The sequence below is a fragment of the Mollisia scopiformis genome (genome assembly GCF_001500285.1).
Source record: "Mollisia scopiformis unplaced genomic scaffold LY89scaffold_8, whole genome shotgun sequence".
Taxonomy (NCBI): Eukaryota; Fungi; Ascomycota; class Leotiomycetes; order Helotiales; family Mollisiaceae; genus Mollisia; species Mollisia scopiformis.
Genome location: NW_017263588.1, coordinates 130893 through 150041, shown reverse-complemented (window position 1 = coordinate 150041; position 19149 = coordinate 130893). Strand labels below are relative to the sequence as shown.

At 47.4% G+C, this 19149-nt stretch overlaps 7 protein-coding genes across 7 annotated transcripts; 3 read left to right on the top strand and 4 right to left on the bottom strand.

Annotated features, from left to right (window-relative positions):
* Positions 1-1280: 1280 nt before the first annotated feature.
* Positions 1281-3198, bottom strand: LY89DRAFT_581373 (uncharacterized protein; the record flags this gene model as incomplete). The annotated part of the gene is made up of 3 exons (XM_018209107.1): positions 1281-2018; positions 2065-2930; positions 2976-3198. 3 exons carry the CDS (start codon positions 3196-3198, stop codon positions 1281-1283), a joined length of 1827 nt encoding a protein of 608 aa, XP_018073435.1.
* A 2877-nt stretch (positions 3199-6075) lies between these two features.
* LY89DRAFT_552654 (histone-fold-containing protein) lies at positions 6076-6450 on the top strand (the record flags this gene model as incomplete). Its single annotated transcript, XM_018208318.1, has 1 exon — positions 6076-6450. A coding segment is annotated over one exon (375 nt), but the record flags the coding sequence as incomplete, so codon positions are not given.
* A 1580-nt stretch (positions 6451-8030) lies between these two features.
* On the bottom strand, positions 8031-9434 carry LY89DRAFT_695754 (uncharacterized protein; the record flags this gene model as incomplete). The annotated part of the gene is made up of 8 exons (XM_018216782.1): positions 8031-8314; positions 8460-8561; positions 8618-8713; positions 8749-8788; positions 8841-9056; positions 9104-9122; positions 9153-9270; positions 9389-9434. 8 exons carry the CDS (start codon positions 9432-9434, stop codon positions 8031-8033), a joined length of 921 nt encoding a protein of 306 aa, XP_018073433.1.
* Positions 9435-9605: 171 nt separating this feature from the next.
* On the bottom strand, positions 9606-11089 carry LY89DRAFT_476405 (HCP-like protein). Its single transcript, XM_018207810.1, has 2 exons — positions 10636-11089; positions 9606-10591 (listed from the first exon to the last, which is right to left on the bottom strand). Exons 1-2 carry the CDS (start codon positions 10982-10984, stop codon positions 9768-9770), a joined length of 1173 nt encoding a protein of 390 aa, XP_018073432.1. The 5' UTR covers positions 10985-11089; the 3' UTR covers positions 9606-9767.
* A 260-nt stretch (positions 11090-11349) lies between these two features.
* Positions 11350-12459, top strand: LY89DRAFT_731498 (uncharacterized protein; the record flags this gene model as incomplete). Its single annotated transcript, XM_018219576.1, has 2 exons — positions 11350-11873; positions 11925-12459. 2 exons carry the CDS (start codon positions 11350-11352, stop codon positions 12457-12459), a joined length of 1059 nt encoding a protein of 352 aa, XP_018073431.1.
* A 1779-nt stretch (positions 12460-14238) lies between these two features.
* Positions 14239-14990, top strand: LY89DRAFT_667079 (uncharacterized protein; the record flags this gene model as incomplete). The annotated part of the gene is made up of 2 exons (XM_018212955.1): positions 14239-14451; positions 14556-14990. 2 exons carry the CDS (start codon positions 14239-14241, stop codon positions 14988-14990), a joined length of 648 nt encoding a protein of 215 aa, XP_018073430.1.
* A 706-nt stretch (positions 14991-15696) lies between these two features.
* LY89DRAFT_667078 (uncharacterized protein) lies at positions 15697-18685 on the bottom strand (the record flags this gene model as incomplete). Its single annotated transcript, XM_018212954.1, has 12 exons — positions 15697-15890; positions 15962-16231; positions 16276-16452; positions 16859-16863; positions 17294-17386; positions 17465-17557; positions 17606-17714; positions 17879-17964; positions 18018-18170; positions 18212-18253; positions 18399-18560; positions 18636-18685. The coding sequence occupies 12 exons, from the start codon at positions 18683-18685 to the stop codon at positions 15697-15699; spliced, it is 1434 nt and encodes a 477-aa protein (XP_018073429.1).
* Between the last annotated feature and the right edge of the window lie 464 nt (positions 18686-19149).

Here is a 19149-nt window from a genome sequence, read left to right as displayed (position 1 = left end):
AATACCACAGATAGAAGGAATATAACCTCATCGTGGTACGGTCTCATCCAAACGAATCACGTGATTATTAGCTGTATATTGTGTTTCCAACAGTAGTTGAGCGAATTCATCGCGGACAGCGAGACCAGCGCAATTTGTGACAGCACTGTGACGATGGTGTGAGGTGGCGACGCAACGTCGGGCTATTCATTTAGAATCTAAAGCTAAGGAGAGAAGAAAGGAGAGGAGGAGAGATCTATATACATATATATGTTAGAAGGGGATGTCATGTGAGGAGCTAAGCCCTAGTAGGCTTAAAGCTCGGGAACGCCACCATTCCCGGCCTGGCCTCTGTCGCAGGCGATTGGCTCAGGCGATTGGTAACAGCTGGCGCTGTGACACAATTAGCGCAACTAGCGCAACGGGTATGGGCATACTCATTGCAACATTAGGGACCGCATTCCAGGTTGGCTTTGATGATATGGGGGGTATAACCGACCTCACTTCAGGCCATCGTAAGATTATAACATGTAAAGAAATTCAATTTCTCCTAGCCAGGAGAACCTCTCCCCAAGTATTGGCTAAAAGATTTATTTTGTTGCACGTCGCAATCTTTCAAGCAACTGACCGACCGCATCAATTTTCAGAACCTGAGCTCATGCGGTCAGTTCTAAATCTTAGCGCGGCACCGGTGCTGCAGATCTATTTTTTCGACCTGACAGCATGAACTTTTGACTGACCGACCGCATCAAATTTCAACTGACCGCACCAGCTTTCAACTGACCGCACCAACTTCTGACTGACCGACCGGACAAGAATTGATTAAATCTTTCATAACTTCCTGTGAAAATAGCTGAATAGATACAAGAAGCTCTTTTGTCCAGGTAACAAGTCATTGCATCGGATTCTACCCCCATGGAATCCACGCCTTCTTTGTCAACCACTACTGTCAGCGAAACCCCGCCATCTCAAGTACCAATGTGGGCAGCGTTAGATATAATTAACATTGAAAGCAGATTACTAACACAGCAGGAATAATTCCAAGCAAAGATGAGAGCTGCATATAATGGTCACAACACATTGTGTTTTCCGTGTGGGAACGACGATTTTACCACTGCTGCGAGTGCAACAAGAGCGATCATTGCCTATTTGGGACGAAACACGTGAGACTTGTGTGCTGCACCAGAGCGAGGTTGGAGGGAATGTAACTCGTAAGCAATTGACTGAGAGAATGTGCGAAACTCAAGGAGGAAGGAATAGTTTTTCAAGACTTTTATTAGTGATCTAAAAGTTTAGCACCTTCAAAGTTCATTCCCGGGCACAATCTGAGTTTCTGGGACCTCAATCGTATGGTCAAAGGTCTCATCCTCTGTCAGAACAGGCACGTAGCCATCTATAGCCCTGACATGCCTCCCATAACTCTCCATTCCACCACTTTCTACAGGTCCCGAGAAGCTGAACCATTGTTCTGTTGCTCCTAGTGTCCCCATTGCTGGATCGATTGCACCAGCGAAATCGTAGTAGGTATTGTTCCAGAAATAGATGCAGCTGCCGTTCTGTCTTGTTGATAGAACCTCTGGAGCGGAGAATACAGAAGGTTTGGTGAGGTAGGATAGGATGGGTATCCTGGAGGTAAGTTTACTGCGATCGAGGTCTGCGATTAAGGTGCTGTTCACAACTGTGGGGTCTATAGGAACGATGTATTGTTGTGTGAAGGAAATGGGATAGCTGTAACTGTTGGTAATCAAGTCGGTTTCTGTAGAAGGATGGGATAGTAGTGGGGAGTAGGATGAAGTGCCGGATGTGAGTTGGTAGAGAGTCGCGTTGTAGCCTAACGCGGTAAAGTTTTGTTTGTTAATGTAGGAGAGGGATTGGGACCATGTGAGAGTGCGGGGACCGTGGGAGGTGGTGATTGTACTACTGTGGCTGATGGTTCGATGAGCGGAGAGGGAGACAAGCAGGGAGGTATTTAGACCCGAAGCAGTTCCAATCGTAGGAGCAAAATCGAACGACGGTGCAGCGGTGGATGATTGAATAGTCTGTCTTGTATTAGCTTGCGGAAGATGAAGTTATCTTCATACTTACTGTTCCTGTCGTCTGACTTCCTGCACTGTCAACCCAAAGAAAAATTGATCCGGTGATCCACCAATTCGAGCCTACCGTGCCAAGTGTTGTCACAGAATCATATCCCACAACTTCCATCGCAAATGTGTGTGACTTCCCATCACACAGTACTCCAAGCCAAGGACTGATATCAATTTCGAAGCTCGGCAAGTCATAGGTATCAATTCCAACGATCGGAACCCAGAGACCGGGACTAATGCCTCCAGTAAACACAGTTGGAAAGGGCCACCCTACACCAGCAACTTGACCATCAACCAGAAGTTGAACCTCGCGCCACGGGCCGTATCCAGAAAGTGCGGTATTGTTAAAGGTGTCATCGTATTGGGTTGGGACATTTGTATACCAGAACTCCTCGGCTCCGTTTCCCGAGGCAAGGATGCTAACAACGGCTCTCTCTACGTTTCTTGGCAAAGTGAATGACACTGTCGCATTCCCATCTGGTAGAGAAAGAACAGAAGATTTATTCTGTGATGAAAGCTCGGCTGAGATGGGAAGAATAAGATCTGCTGGTGTTGCTTTGTCGTGATCGTTGAAGTACAGCGCTGTCATTGTGACATCATAGTTGCCTGTGAATACTGAATCGTAGATATTGTCTAGTTCCATGATCACTTTCTGTTCCGACTGGAGGAGGGTGTCAAAGATCGTCATGTCCTTTTGAAAATTGTAGTAAATTCCGGTTCGTACAGGCATTGCTGTTGTGGTCCTCCAAACTTCAATGTCGCCCAAGAAGATGAGACCTAATCGATCATAGTTGATGCCAATTGAGGTGATAGACATATTAAAAATTGTAGTCGTGAACGTGCAATTCTTGGGAGGCGAGTACGTGCCTTGCCTGTCAGTTCAGGTCGATGAAAGAAGGAGGGAGTTATTACCAACATAGGGACTGCCATAGCTTGCAGTAAAATTGTGTTGCATAATAACTTGTTGACAAGCCGCACCCTCATATGTATTCCTCAACGGTGCCTCGACCTGGAATACATCGAGCGGAATTTCCGGAGACGTGACATTGGGCGCTCGATAAATAATATCTCGAGAAGTCCGAATGCTAAATGATACCTGCAGAAAGAGTGCAGTAATGAGGAAAGTTGTGAGCATCGTAACCAATGTTTTGAGATGATCCTGGAAGCAAGTTCGCGATGAGGGGAACATGGTGAAATAAAGCCTAAAATGGCTGCGCAATAAAATTTCAGGGCCCAATCATAATGTAACGTCTCTCCTCTTATCAGGTACCGTACCTGACTGGAGATCTCAGGCAGAGCAGGGTAGATCCAAGGTGGGATGGATGAACTTAGAAGGTGGAATGCAAGATGAAGCTGTTCTTATCGATCTCGGTTGACTGCAGATCCTTGTAACATCGCACGTGGTGTTCCTGTCACGTGTAGAGTCGGTGTTCAACCTGAGATTCAGGGTTATGGAGGCTTTCGGACTTTCTGCTTACATGGATTGACGCACTGGGAGTGGTTCGAATCTCTCCAGGACGATCTCAGGCTGAAGCAATTGGAATTTGAAGGCTTCGAACGACGCAGACATTGAGTAGCAGAGGACGATTAGAAGAATAACATTCAGCAGGCTTTAGCAGAATCAGAAATGAAATCTGCGACCATAATGCAGTATAATACACTTTTGACTACTTAGGTAAGAAAGGACTTAAGGTTCTACATGTGATGAGAGCTTGTCAGTCTTGGAAAGGGCGATGGAGCCATGCGATATGCAACAAAGCATATCACTAGTAAGTCGGGAAAGAACTGCCCGACCTTGCGACATGCAGCAAAACTTGTAGAGACTCGACGCTAGGATTATGATTCAGATTGAGGTACATACAACCAACTCAGATGGCATGTATAAGGCATCCAACTTGCCGGAAGCATATGTAGGCAACAGGCACGGCTACCGATACCCTCCTTAGCCCCACTTCTTCCACCTTCTTCGACCAACTCTTTGTAAACTATAGCTTGGAACTCACTGATGGGATGAGTAAGTGAAAGGAAAGGTCAGAAAAAGGGATGTATCTGAGCTTTGCGCTTTATTGACAGTTCACCCGCCACAAAGGAGGATCACTCATGCAGCAAAGATTCATAACCAACCACTCCTGCAAGATGTCAGATAACCCTTACACATTACAACTCTCGAATAGCATGCATCTGCTTCAAATGGAGCATTAAAATCCGATGATAAAAGTAAATGATTCCGCTCAGAAAAGGTGTCTTAGCCAGGCATGTTGTCAGATTAGATCAAGTTATTGGACCTCATCAATCACCCCACTCAGACAGATACCGTCGTACAAGACGAGGTTTCGAATTCGAGAAGTTGCATTAATGCTGTGATGATCTCAGTGCTCGATTTTTCATCATTCAACATTCGGTGCCTGAAAATATGCCAAGACTTCTGAAAAGTATTGCCTGTCAGGCCTCCAGACTTCTGAAGGGCGACAACGAGACAAGGATAAAAAGAGCTAAACAACGATAACCTGCATGCAAAACATGATATTGCGACAGATGAGAAAGGGCGAGAGGGCGACGAAGGAGAAAGGGCGAGGGGCGTTCGGCATTCAGTAAGGCTGGAGCTGAATGTCGCCCTTTCGCCGCGAGGCTGACGCGGTTAAATAGGACAGATGTAAGCTGTTGTGGAACGAATATCCGTAAACACCGAACGACGCATCATGTCCGCCAAGACGAGGGCGTGAACTCATGAAAAGCTTTTCTCAAATATTGCGATAGACATTCTCAACCCTGTGAAATATTTCTGATGACGATGGAGTAACTCCATTGTTGATGTCGTCAAAGATCATCAACCCCTTGGGAAATTTTTATGCACGGTCTAACCTGATGCGTCATAGCACGACTCGAGGGATGGCTGCTCCGTACAAATAAGTGGCCTTGTTCCCCGAGAAAAAAATGCAGATGCACGCTCGCTTGCAGTGAAACTTGACTGCACCGCGAGACCCACTCTTCACTCGACACCATCCACTCACCGACGGCTAAACTTTACGGAGATTCACTCTGGATCATTTATTAATCCGACTTATTCACTTCGGATCATCTTTGTTCCGACACTGTCCGACTACCACTACTTCTTATCGATTTCACGCTAAATTCATTCTCTTCACGATACCTGAAACGGCTTCGCGCCTTTCATAGTCGGATCGGATCATATTTACTCCGACGTCCTCAACTCGCCGAACACCCAATCAATCTTTCACCGCCCAGAGTTCCACTTGTCCTCATTTGGCAGCCACGATTGTATCGAGGGGTTGTTTACCACACAATTCCAGGCAATATACACGGTATTACGGTCATACATTGGTCTTTTGGACAATCTGTGACCGGATTACCGTATTTCATAAGCTTAGCACACTTTCAACCAATCGGAAGCGCGGATTTGGAGGTCCACCTCCTCGATTTGGCTTTTCACAGGGCTTCATCACGACTGCATTAGCCTTGCATAACGCCCACCGCCTTCACCAAAAACGATTCACTCGCCAGCGAATAAATAAGAGCTCGGCCTCGCGAGCAGAAAAGAATGGACTCTACATATGCGCCTCAATCCCCCGACCTGTCCAGCTTCCTCTCCTCTCCTCCCAAAACGCAACAACCCTATCAGCCACAACCGCAATCCACCTCGTACGCACCGAGGTCGCCAGTCATTCCCTCCTTCAACAACGCGCCTCAACCTCAATACCACCAAAATATCCACGCGTACCAAACCAATCAATCCTACAACGACTTCAACGAGTACGGCAGCAACCAATACATGCCCCCGATCCCCGTGCTGCCACCGTCACATTCATTCGGCAACCCCAATCTCACGCCTCATCAGAGCCTTCGAAATCCCCTCGTCAAGACCGAATCCTCATACAGCGACTTCGACGCAGAAGGAGACTACATCCCTTCCCCCACCATGTCGTCTCGAGGCCCACGCATAAAAGCCGACCCTTCCTCTTCCTCTAACACCTTCTCCTCCAACGCCCCTCCACCAGCCTACAAGAACCCCAATCCCAACAACATCGAGATCAAGACCAAGTTCCCCGTCGCGCGCATAAAGCGCATCATGCAAGCAGACGAGGAAGTCGGCAAGGTGGCGCAGGTTACACCGGTTGCGGTCAGCAAGGCTTTGGAGCTCTTCATGATTGCGTTGGTTAGCGGAGCGGCGGATAAGGCGCGGGAGAAGGGCGGAAAGAAGGTCACGGCGCAGCACTTGAAGCAGGTTGTATTGGGCAGTCCGGAGCAATTCGATTTCTTGGCTGAGATTGTGGGACGAGTTAGTGAGGCGCAGGAGGGTGCTGGAGGAGAGGCGAAGAAGAGAAAGGAGAAGGTGGAGGCGAGTGATAGTAGTGAGGAGGAGAAGAAGCCGAAGAAGGGTAGAGGACGAAAAAAGAAGAGTGATGATTAGTGAGAGGAAATATGGGCAGGTCTGGTTGGGATTGCTGGGGTTGGGAGGATAATTCTCGATTGGGTTTGGCGTTGGTGGATAGCATTACTATGGCGAAATGATAACATGCGTGCGTTGGTCTTCAAATGAATTCGTTGCTTTTTCTCCATTCCAATTTTCACTTGTGGCAGTGCCTTCCTTGTCCGTGATGATTACACTTTACAGGATGTTCTTTTTAGACGGCAAGTTTGCCCGACATAAAATCCAACCTGAAATCATTGTCCGTGTTCCACACAATCAGCATATTCATTGCGCGGTAAACACAAAAAGAACACTTATTTTCCTCCAAATGCCCTTGTATATATTGGTTACTCTAAGAACAAGAATGTCTGCCCCATGCAGAACTTGTATAGCCCTTTCATTTGTCTGTCCTCAATTCTTAATTTTCGTCTGCTCAATCATTTTCCTGTCGCTAATAATTTTCATCCCCTAATTGTCCGTTGCCAACCAATGTCCCACTGCTGTTAACATCATCTCACTGTCAATAAACAACTGTCATCGTATTCCCAATGCACTGCTAAAAATCTCCTCTATTTTCCCACAGTAAAAGCACACTGCACCGGGTCCAAATCTCTGGGTTCCCACACCCCGGTGGACACACCACCCATACCCAATATTCGCACCGTTTGAGAATTGTTGTTGTTCTGGAGCTGCGGTGAGCGACGTTTATATACTTCTGGGGGCTTTTGTAGACCTGTGTATTCGCATCCGATCACGTGGTTTATGGCGTGATGTCTGGAGGATTTCATCGGTGAATGTTGGGAGTGGATGGGAGGGAGTGGTTTATGGCGTGGTGCCTTGAGGTGAAGGGTTGGAGTGGTGGAGGATGTCAGGTTGTTAGCAGTGACTTGCCGTAGGTAAAGTCTAATGTGGTATGATGTTCAGATGTTGGAGATATGCCTTTTTATTTACTTGTGTTTAACCATGCTGTATTTTGTAGCTTTCTTTACTTATAATACGTGATGTTTTGTGGAATCTCTTTATCGATCTCAATGGCTGTGGATACTAAGTCTTTCTGGAGCTAATCGTTTCATTATTAATTTTGACATTCAGGTCGTGCTAATTATGGACGCAAATTCTTCCTTGAGGGAATTCTCAATAGAGGATAAGCAATATAGAGGGAAATAGTCTGGGAAGCGCGTGGGACTTTCTTGAAACGGCAATTGATGAGGTGGAATGAGATATTGAGAAATACATACTGTTAGTGCATCAATACAACTGCTTATCTTACGTTAAGAAGTCTGCAAAAACTGTGGCACTTTACGAGAACTTCATTGTGGGTATTGAGAACCTGTACTCAGATCCAAAATGTCGAGGTCGGATTAGAATGGTATTACAGTCACACAGACATCATGTTGTCAGTTTTGGATGAGTCCATGTCACAGGAGCATTGTTTGACCCTACGAACAAAATCTCAATATTTAATCGTGTAAAATTCTTAAAAATAAGGGATGATATGTACAATTTATGGAATTATCGCAGCGAGTTCCCCCATTATGCTAAGAAGAGAATTGTACCCCAAGATCAATGTAGTAAAACCCAGCCGGCGTACTCGCCGGAGCAATAAACGTGGTTATCGCATCCATCGAAACAACCTGCTCACCACTGGGACTCGTAATCCTTACCGCGACAGGAAGTTCAAACGGTCCAGTGCCCTGCGGAATTGTCCAGCTCCCATATCTCTCTTGAGGTCGAGACTCAGTGTGATTTGGGTCATGGATGAGGCTTGTCCAAGTTGTCGTGCCGGTACCTTGAACTTCGATGCTAACGACAGAGCTGATACCTGTAGTGTTGACCTGAGAGGGCAAAATAGTAAGGTTCGCTTTCGTCTCGAAGCTAGAGGTAGATATTGCCTGGCGTGGAGCAAGGGATTCGTTTGTAGCGAGTGGGAATTACACCTGTTGTGAGAGAGCCATTCCCTTAGAGACGTCCCATGGCGATGTCTGATAGATCAAGGAGGATGCTGCCCACTGGCAAAGGACAGCCATACTTGAAGTTGATTTCGCCGCCATGATCAGCACCTGGACCACCTGCATACATGATCAGGAAAGTCAGAGCTGTGGATATGAAGGGGGACTCACAGCACCATTGCTATTGGTATTACAGGGACAACTATCAACAACTTCAAGTACAATCGGATCAGTGTATCCTGCTTCTCCGACAGCATAATGCGTTCTATCAGCTTCTGTTTGAACAAGCTCCATGCATTCTCCGCACATAGGTAGTTATCAAAGCCACCAGGAAGCGATGGCCAGTCCTGTACTGATCAGCGCCTTTCGTGAAAAGAAGAGAATTGAGCTGTTACATACTTGGGTGTAGTAATCCCCATTTGGCGCAGCAAAATTGCCACGGAGTGTTGTATTGGAAGGATCTTTACAGAGCATGGGATAAGAGGTGCAGAAAGCAGTGTAGGTATCACCTAACCAAGCATCGGTCCAGCTTGCTGTAACGCTTCCTTGGGCGCAGAGGCTATACAGGCCGAAGCCACAGGCTCCGCCGCTCGTCAGACCAAAATTCGTCGAGCGCTGAATCAGTAAGCATGTCGATCTCCACCAGGGAGTATGCAACTCACACTGTTGTGCCAAGATTCGCTGCTACTTACTCAATGTACCTCGGGGTACATTGTTCCTGATTTAAACATTGCAGGAGGAGGAGTTGTGCAATCGCAATTTGCTGCAGTGGAGCAGCTTTGAAATGTGTACTCACTTGCGCAGTAAGACGGACAGCATACAATTTCAACTAGAGTCCAAGCTCCGCATGATCATGACGTTGCTACAGGATATGCGCGATATCAGCGCTGTGCTATTCAGTCGGGATAACACTAATGGCTTGCTCAACTCGACCCGATCTAGGATACTTGGATTATGTGTAATGAAGGGTCGGAAGAAGGCAATGTTAGTCATGGGGACTTGAAACTAACGTACAAACACGCGAACATGCGTGGGGGTTCATCGTTGGCGCGGCCACGGGTATCATACAAAGTAGGACTGTCGACCAATCACTGAGGCCCTGGAGGATTTAAGGAAAGCCGCGTGGTATCTAGGCTCCGGGCCAGCTTGAGGCTGGGGTAAGCCACGATCAATGCCAAAGCCCTTGACCCGTAGAGCTCGAGAAAATAGAGAGTCTTAACGACTCATGTCCGTCTTCTTGACAGAATAAAAGGCCGACCATGTGCAACAGTGCATGAGCCGCGGATGAATCAGCCGAAATATCCAAATGCTGGCCTTTGCCCGGTATCATATGGCGCCCACATTGCTGTTTCGAAAGTCTGCTTTTATCGCTCTTGCTTGGTCTCGAACATCCGCGTTCTCTTCAGCTTTCTCCAACCATGTCATTCCTTCTTCAACATTTCCCACGGACTTGTACATCAACGCTAAGTTCAGCATACTTAGTCCAAATCCCTCTGTAGCAGCGACTTGAAACCAATCGTACGCCATTCCGAAGTCTTCCACTTTGCTCGGCTTCGTTATTGTATCCTTTCGTTTTGCCATTTCTAGTGCTCCAAGATTATGCCACGCCTCTGTGATACCTGATGAAGCTGCCTTGAGGAGATAGATTTGCTCTTGAGGAGAACCTGGCTCTTGGAGTTTTGAAAGATAGAAATAAGCTGCCGGGTCATCAAGTTCCAAAGCGGCTTTCTCAAATGCAGTCTCTGCACCATCCTTGTCTTTCAATTCCAAGAGAATCAGCCCCTCAGACACGAGAGCATCTCCAGCTCCATAGAATTCGAGATTGCCAGTTGGAGGTCTGGTAGCTTTTCGAAAGCATTCCAATGCTCCTCTCTTATCACCATGGGCATTGTGTACTTTGCCGAGAAAGGTTAAGGCTGGCAGATCATTCTCTTTCTTTGCAAGGATACCAAGTTGTCGAAGAGGCGCGGGATAATCATGTAATTTACCTAAACGGAGGGCAGCTGATATGATCTCCAGAGTCGCCGATTTGTCTCCCAGAGCGGAAGCCGTCAGCATAATCTTTTTGGCTAACACCTGCTGTGCCTTATCATGGCTTCTTCTCAGAATCCCAGCAAGGGTAGCGACAGTAGCAGGGTCGATGTTATGTTCTGTTCGAATTAGACATTATTCGAACCGTAAACGAGGTACTAACGATTACATAATGTTTGCTCCCATGAGCCAACTGGGTTTACAGCTAGCTGTTGGTATTGACGAAGAAAATCGAGGGCTTTTTCAGGCTCTATTTGAAGAAGACCGGATTTTCTTGCCGAATTGAGAAGGACAACTGGTGGTAGAGAGTCTTCAATGTTTGGTGCTTGCCTCACTCTGATCGAGCCTTCTTGTTGCTGCAATCTGGCTCTGGTTTTCGGCGATGCTCTAGCAATTGGTCGGGCCTTTGGGATAGAAGTTGGGTGAAAGCATCTTGCTTGTCGTATCGTATTTCTACATGTAGGTAGAAGAATCCCAATGTAGGCCGAGGCACGAGACTCAAATCGGGACATTATTGGTTCTTGATTCAGCTGTCAAGGAATATTGGAAGCAAAGGAGTTCAACACAAGGGATTCGACAATATCAATGAACTCAATGCCTCCAAAACCGTATCTTGGACTGCTTGCGCGAAATTGGTTAGGTCAAATTGAACTCTGATGTTGTCGTGAAGGCGGTGAGACTAGTGTCATTTTAATTCGTTCGCTTTCTGCCAAGAAAATTCATATTTGCATCCCACCAGATCAAGCGCATACATCCACGACCGCAACTTCGAACAAACCAAGGCTTTATGTTCTCCAGAATTATTCAATCTGCTAGATCTCTTATATATACGCCCCAACCAAACCCAAAACAACTTTCGCCAACGACTGACGATATTATGGTCAAAGCCAGACCGCATCAACATGAGCTTCTCGACGAAGACGAAGACGAAGAATTAAACGACGAGAACTCGATCATCGTAGATGTTCCACCTCCGAGAAGCAAGTCTCGGAAGCGCACAGTATCTGACTTGAGCGGTGAGGTCAAAGTCAAGACGCCGAGTCCAAAGAAGAGAAAGGTCCTTCCGGTCCGTGGCAAAGATGGAGACGAGGAGAAACTCCCAAGCACCAGACCTGTAGTCGAGATACCCGCGAGAACGATGAGTCCCCCAAGGGCTACGACAGGGACAATTGAGGGTCATGAAAGCGGCAGAAAGACCAACCATCGTCGATTTGACAGCGAAGAACCCGTCGAGGAGGTTTTTTCCACTACAAGGGAGCCTGCCGGAAATGCCGAGGATAGTCAATCTGAAGAGCATGAGGATGAAGACAGTGATGATGATGCTCCCGAAGCTGTTGGTATGCAGGAGGCCGCCCAGACAATCAGAGCAAGGGAGAAGGATGCTGCAAAGGCGGTCAAAGAGTGAGTTACCGTTGCATGGTTCCTGCATAACTTTTACTGACATATTTATAGGCAAGCAGCGGCATCTCGCCAGAAGCGAAAGGAGAGAGAAGAGACTCTGAGGAAGCAGGCGGAGTCTACAAAGAAACGTAAACCGAAGACTGAGGTGGAAAGGCTTGAGGATCGAGTAATCATTACGATCGAATCGGACGACGATGAGGACGAAAAAGTCCGTGCTGATATTGAAGCCATCGACGACGAAGATGATGTTGCTCCACCTACGAGGATCTCAAGACATCGAGATGTACCAGATCTCTTACCTCTGGAATTCCTGGAGGACGACGATCCAAACGAAGTCATAGCTGCTGAAGAGGCGCCGAGGATAGCCCCAAGGAAGAAGAAGTTCAAGGAGCTTTTAGAGAAGGGACCCAAAGATCGACGAGTTGGTAAAACAACGTATCGTGTCACGAAGACTCAAAGCACGAACTTGGCACCAAAGGCAGCTCATAATGCTCGATCTGTGAAGGAGTCGTGGCTTCAGGGAAGGTCTGGGATGAAGATTGATTCTAACCGGAAACCATTTTCAAAAGGGTTCTTCAAGAAGTAGTGGTTTTACGGTACGTTGTGTATGTCTGATTATGTTAGCATTGCACGTCTGCAGTAAATACCATGAATGCGAATGACATCCCTTCTGATGTCTTCTCATACCTCACAAATGCCAGTGCTTAAGAGAAATATCATCTCAAATTCTCTAGTCGTGAGGATTGGAACAACTTTTTTTTTCGATAACTAGGTTTCAGTTTATGTTCATTCATGCGATCGTGGCCATGCCATGACATTGTCCGAACCGTAACTAGCCCTGCGATTACTCTACAACTGAAACAACCCCTGGTGAAGCCATCTTTACCATCAAAGGTAACAAAGCTTCGAGACTGCGCGAGTACTACGGTTCTTGGCACTTGTAAGAATGAGCTCAGATCCTGTCTGATCTCCAAAGCCACCTATGTCCAAATGAATGTAAAGTCATTCAGGCAGTCTATCTCTACGGCTTCAAAAGATATAAATCCGAATATCTGTCCACCTTGGCAAGGCTCTGCAAGCCAAGTCGAATTGTCAACCTCAACGAAACTTGGCACGAGTGCCAATCCTTAAAAGAGGTTATACACTCCGGCGAACGGCAGAACAGAACATCAGGAGAAGACCTAATGCAAAGCGAGACGGAGAAGAGGATTCTCGTTGAACTACCTACAAAGAACTACACTAATTGGTCTGCCGCAGGCAAAGCCTTTAGATACGGCAAGCCAGGGTCACAGCGGGAAACGGATCCATCTGGAAGACTCATCTTGGGAGGAAGTGCACCCCAAGCAACGTTAGAACCGAATGACGTGCTTGCAGGAGTTGGTGATTGGATATTGCCAATGCCGCTCCCAAAGCTGTGATATGGCTCCATTGGAGGGTGATCGCGTGTGATGACCCTGAAGACCAGGGTCATCACCCATACTCTCCCGCTCAAGTAGAAACAATTCTTGAGCGAGTAGGCAGGCGTGGAGGTTTGTGACGAAGCCTTGGGAGTGATCCCGGGTAGAACAACCTCTAGTGCAGACGATGGAACCAAACGAAGCATTGATGGGACTTGATGTTTGCATGTTGCTTCCAATGTTGCTTCCAGAGCTGTTGTATGGGCTTACAGTCGATGGCGATTGCATGTGACGCATTATGCCTTGTCCGAAGCTCTTATTGAAGTTGGGTTGAGCCGAAGGCAACTCGAATGGATTTGGAATGGCAGTATTTCAGTAAAAGGTAAAGGAAGGCACTTTGTCCGAGTTGAAGAGTGCGGCTCTTGGACATCCCCTCTGCTTCCACACTGTTAGCTTTTACGACCCTTGCTTCGTAAGGGAATCGCTAAATCTGAAGTTGGTTGACTTACTGAAGACGAGCGCCACCACCAGGAAAATGGAGCTTCCAGCGGTTCGGATCCGGTTCTTGCCTGAGCTAGAGCTCGCTTCTGAAAATCGGTATGTATCTGAGCCTAAACTGTTAGCAAAATTCACCTAATATTGTTCAGTTTGATTTAGAACGCTTTTCTAACATTTTAAGATTGATTCGCATCCATCAAAATGAACACGCCATCACAAACTTGACAGGTAATGTGCTCCTCTGTGTGCTTTGTCTGAGATGGGACTGGCAAGCAGGACGGCCAAGACGTACCAGTAGCAGTCGAGATTCTCATGGGTCGGTTTTCCCAGAAACATCTCACAAACAGAACAAATTCGCACAAAGGATATAGCAGCCCTCAGGACTCACGCCACCGGCCTTTTGAGGGCTCGGCGTCCTAGTCGAAATTTGCTCAAATAACAACCATCCACCACCCAAGGTCGCAAGCAGAATGACAGCTGCAACAACGGTACTTCGGAAAAGCAGGAATCACACGACTCCCAACCCGATCGCCAACTTCGTCAAAATACCAGAAGAGAAAGTCGATATCTCCATGTTCAACAAGCCCGGGAGCCAGCGACATTGGCGTCGACGTCCCAAAGCGAGAAAGACAAAGAATCTGAAGAGTATAGTCACCCAGTACTCTGTCGCATCGTTAGCAAAGGTGGCACCACGAAGAAAAATATTGCTTACGATGACTATCATTACCGTTCCAGCCACTATATCCTCCACCCCCTTTTCCACTGTCTATCGCTGTACTTTTGCCAGTGTGCGTTGGGGCCCAGCTTGTCCAGCAGAGCAGACCAGGACATCGACATCAACGATGAAGCCACACGTCTCAGGACACGACAAGACTCCAGTATTGCTTCAAACACGGCCAATCTGTTCTCACACCGTTACACGTCAGTCATTGTCCCTGCACGTATCATCTGGGCTCCATCACGTCAACATCACGTCAATATCTCGTGCGCGCTCTCGAATAGAGACGGAGATTACACAGTCACCCTGATGTGGCCTTGTCGAACGACTATCAGACGGATACAGTATCTCGACAACGATAAAGACGAAATGAACATACCATCCAGCCCAGCATCCACAATCCGCGCCGACCTCTTCCAACACCTCACCACACCCTATCACTCACCAACAAGTTCCCATCACGTTCTCGCCCAGCCCAGACATCTCGCACTGTTCTCCCACTAGCAGTTTCAGACCTCAGATAATAAGTTTACTCTAAGGTCTTCTCCGCTGTGGTGTCTGGGTCATTCACAAATTCTATGCGCTTGAAGAGATCAAACTTTGCGATCCAGTCATGAAGCTTCCAATACAATCTCACATCCGCTCAGTCTTCTCTTTAAGCAGAATGTCGACCTCTGTCTGGCAGCTTTGGTTCGATATCATTTACAGCTACTTCGTTTCGTCTTTGAAATCAAGCCGTCTTCGAAGGCGTTAATAACGAATCCCAAAGATAACCTCTTACATGTTCCGAACAATTCTATGAGACCAGTGGTCCCAAGGTTCTTCAACATGGAAATCAAAGCCATTACCGATAACAAGCCTTTCATACTCTGGAAACCCATTTCTTATTCAATGAGACAATCAAAGCCGATGCCGATGACGAATATCTCAAACTTCGGCAACCGTTACTCGTTCAAGAACACGACCGAACAACTGCCCCAGACAATGTCACACTTGACACAAAATCTTCCTCACTGGTCAAATGCAGATTATACCCTCGGACTCGACACTTGGGATGCTATCATCAGACGAAACTCTGATAAGAGAGCTGTCTATCTCGGACTGTAATCATCAAACGAAGAAGTTATTTTGATAACGGCAAGAACGAAGTCTATACAACGAAAATTTTCAAATACGGAAGTCTCAACAGCCAGGATGTAAAAAGCTTCGCTTACCTCACAAGTCCAACTCGTTCCGGGATCGAGCAAAGTGGCAACGACACTATCGACTCCACTATCAGACGTCGACCACCATGTTGGATGGTGTTCAGAGTGTCTTCATCGATCGCGAGTCGATCGATGAACTCGGATCCTTGTGCGGAGTTGTCGAGATTGAAATGCGCGTCGGAAGTTGATGATTCATGGTCTGTGTACCAATGTCAGCTACTTGTCCTCGAAATCAGCACATGAGCTCTGATATCAAGAACTCTCACAAACCTGACAAACGCATCTTCATGCTGCTTTGTCTCAATGCCGGCTTTTTCTCGGAATTGGCCTTGTTGATTCGGATCGTATTGGAAAAATATCTTGAAAACGGAACCTGCATATTCAACTTTTCCACGCGGAAAAGCTTTCCTAGAAAAGATCGTTTCAACATTGGTCCAATGCAAAGATTGTTGGCAGTAGTACTATGGTAGTAACTTGTGTACGGCATTGTTGATTGTGGGTAACGAGGTGCTTCAAGGGAAGGTTGCCAACCCGACCGTACTATCAACAATTAGTCTCACTTCGCATCAAAAGCAGGGACATACCAGATTCGGTCTGGGAAAGCTTGGTTTGCAGGCCATCGTCCAAAACCAAGGATTGGATATCAGCTCTCTCGACAGCAGTGTTATCGATATCGTCGCTACTCAGAGATTGCTTGGCAATCGGATCCTCTAATTCTTTGCCGGTCAGCAATAGCTCCGTATTATCAATCTCTGCTGTCCCTGTAAAGCACGGTTCAGAATATATAGCCTGCCAAAAAAATTTGCTTCAAGGAAAGAAAAGCAATTAGTTTACAATTCAGAGACCTTGCTCGTCGCCAGTTCCTTATGGCACGCCCGACACCTTTGCTTAGGCTTGGAAACATGTCCATACTCAGTGCTCTTTCGATATCGCACGCTCAGGCTGAGTCTTTGGCAATTGGAAAAGTGTAGTGAGTAAGATTTAACTGCAAAGCTCCAGAAAGAGCGCCCCAGAAATCCGGTAGGCAGCAAAGACTGGCGCAGCTTAAGCTTAAATGTGCTTCCAATCTGGAACCTTTCCATGCAAGAACAGAGGATTGAGTATTCCAGTGTCTAGGCGGTGTCTCAGTATCCATTCCAGCAGAAGTAAGCACAGCTGATGACTTACCTGTACTACGATTCAAGTTGCACGCCAAGGCGGCTATGTTTGATGGGTTTGCATTGTCTAAATGCTATGTCTTCAAGTACAAGAACTTACGCCGAGACAAAAACGCCACTCCAGACACATGTCCTCCGATCCAACTCGATAACACCGTTGGCTAGTCATCCCAATATCCATGATCACATTCATCTTCCACCACTTCGTCGGTGGAACACACCACCACTTTCAGAGATGACTATCAGGGTATCGCTTCGTCGACGACCATGACCACGAGATCAGTGTTGAAATTCAAAGGATAGGCGCTGGCTTGATGACCAACACTACTAGTAGAAGTGTTGAGCTCTGCGTGGACCCGCCACTCTCGCCTTGTCAACTCTAATGGTACTATCTAATTTGCATTGGTCAGTATTCGTACGGGATTGCATGTGCTCCTGAACTTACTCGATGTTGTTCATGGCATTGATGGCTGCCTCGGCCGTCTTTTGTCGTTCCTGTTCTTGTCGCGGCAGTAGCAACCACACACGCCACTCTGGCCTTTGACGACTCTAAAAGTACGCCCATCTAACCTGCATTGGTCAGCAACCGCATGGGATTGTATATTTCTGATCTTACTCGATGTTGTTCATGGCATTGATTGCAGCCTCAGCCTCTTGGATGGCACACGCCACTCTGGCCTTGTCGACTCTGATAGTGCGACCATCTAACCTGCGCTTGTCAGCATCCACACGGGATTGTATGTATTCCTGAACTCACTCGATGTTGTTCATGGCATTGATTGCAGCCTCGGCCTCTTGCTCCTGCAAAGAGAGAAGCAACGAAGCCTTGGCTGAATGCCGGCTTCTTAGAGGGACTATCGGCTCAGCTGCGACCAGTTACACCGCACGCCTTCTCTGCTTATACATCGATAACAGCTTCTTGCTCACTGATATAGCGAACGAATCTGGAGCCGCCGCAATATCGAGGTCCTTGACGACGACCTAAGGGCAGGTGGCTTGCAATTGCTTGTGATCTCCCACAAGGGCTAACTATTGCAATCACTTGATGAAACCAGCAGCAGCTGCAGCTTCCAACGTCTCCGGAGCCACCACAGTATCGCGGTCCTTGACAACGACCTAAAGGCAAAGGGTTAGGATTATTGCTGGTGTTGATCGCAGGATCTACTTACAGCTTCTTCAACTTGGCCGAACTCCTCGAACTATCCTTGACGTCCAGCCCCGGAGCAAAGCTACAACAGGTCTGGACGCCATCCATCTGTCCTGCTTTGTTCCCCACAGCACAGTCCGTATTCCAGCTTGCTATCGCCAGGTGTGAGATATGCCTTGCCAGAGGCAAAAGGCAGCTGTCGATGCCGACACCTACCCGATGAAACTTGGCTCCGATGTGGTTGGACTTGGTTTCCGACTAGTATCAATGAGCTCTTGTGCCGTATTCAGTTTCGATCGTGATAGCTTGATGCTCTTTTAAGACTCGTGGTTCAGCTTGTCTGCTTCAGGATCAGCATTAAGTTGTCGATCGAAGTCCAACACGTTGTAGATCGGTCACTTACCGCATTCCTCGCGAAACCCCCTTTGCCTCGCTTGCAGTCGACTCTCCTTCACGAGTTGCTCTGTCCTTCGCGAGTTGCTCTGTCCTTCGCGAGCTGCACTCTCCTTCGCGAGCTGCACTCTCCTTCGCGAGTTGCTCTCTCCTATTTTTCATAAGACGGTATCTTAGTGCCTTGAGTCAGTAGCCTCTAGGTGGAAGTGAAGCTCTGGGTGGAGGTCTGTGGGCTGGGATCACCTACCGCGTCCAATGCACTCCACGACTCACCTCTTCTTCAAAGGAGGAGATCATGAGGTTTCGAAATTGAGGACGACAGCAGATCGTTGCTGACGCGCAGAGCGTCGTTATTTAAAGTTGTGGCGTTTCGTTGCATTGTGTTGGGTGAGGATTAACAATGGAGAGGAAGGGGCGGAGATCGACCTATCTCGTCCAGCTTCAAAATTTACTTTGTGGGAGCATGCTTAGGTAGGCTTAGACGAGCATGTGATGTCGGGAATAGACTCCCTACCTCCGACTTAGGGGTCTTTCAGGACAATGCCATGTTGCTGCCAAAGTCTGCAGAACTTTTAATCAAAAGAAGAGGCGCTGTGGCAATCTGTGGTCTTGCAGACCAAGTTTCCAGCCCTATATGGCACTCGCGTGTCACTCCTTCTCTATCCTGACGCGTCGTTGCTGCCATTGGCTCTTTGACGTACGCTCTCTACAACAGGCTCTGTAAAACAAGGCTCTTTGTGGCATCTTTCTCTTGATGTCAC

Bases quoted from the DNA above. Each gene is read 5' to 3' on its own strand.
- LY89DRAFT_476405 (XM_018207810.1), bottom strand. From the start codon at position 10,984: ATGTCCCGATTTGAGTCTCGTGCCTCGGCCTACATTGGGATTCTTCTA. The intron at 10,592-10,635 runs GTTAGTACCTCG...TAATTCGAACAG, and splicing joins GGAGCAAACATTATGTAATC to AACATAACATCGACCCTGCT.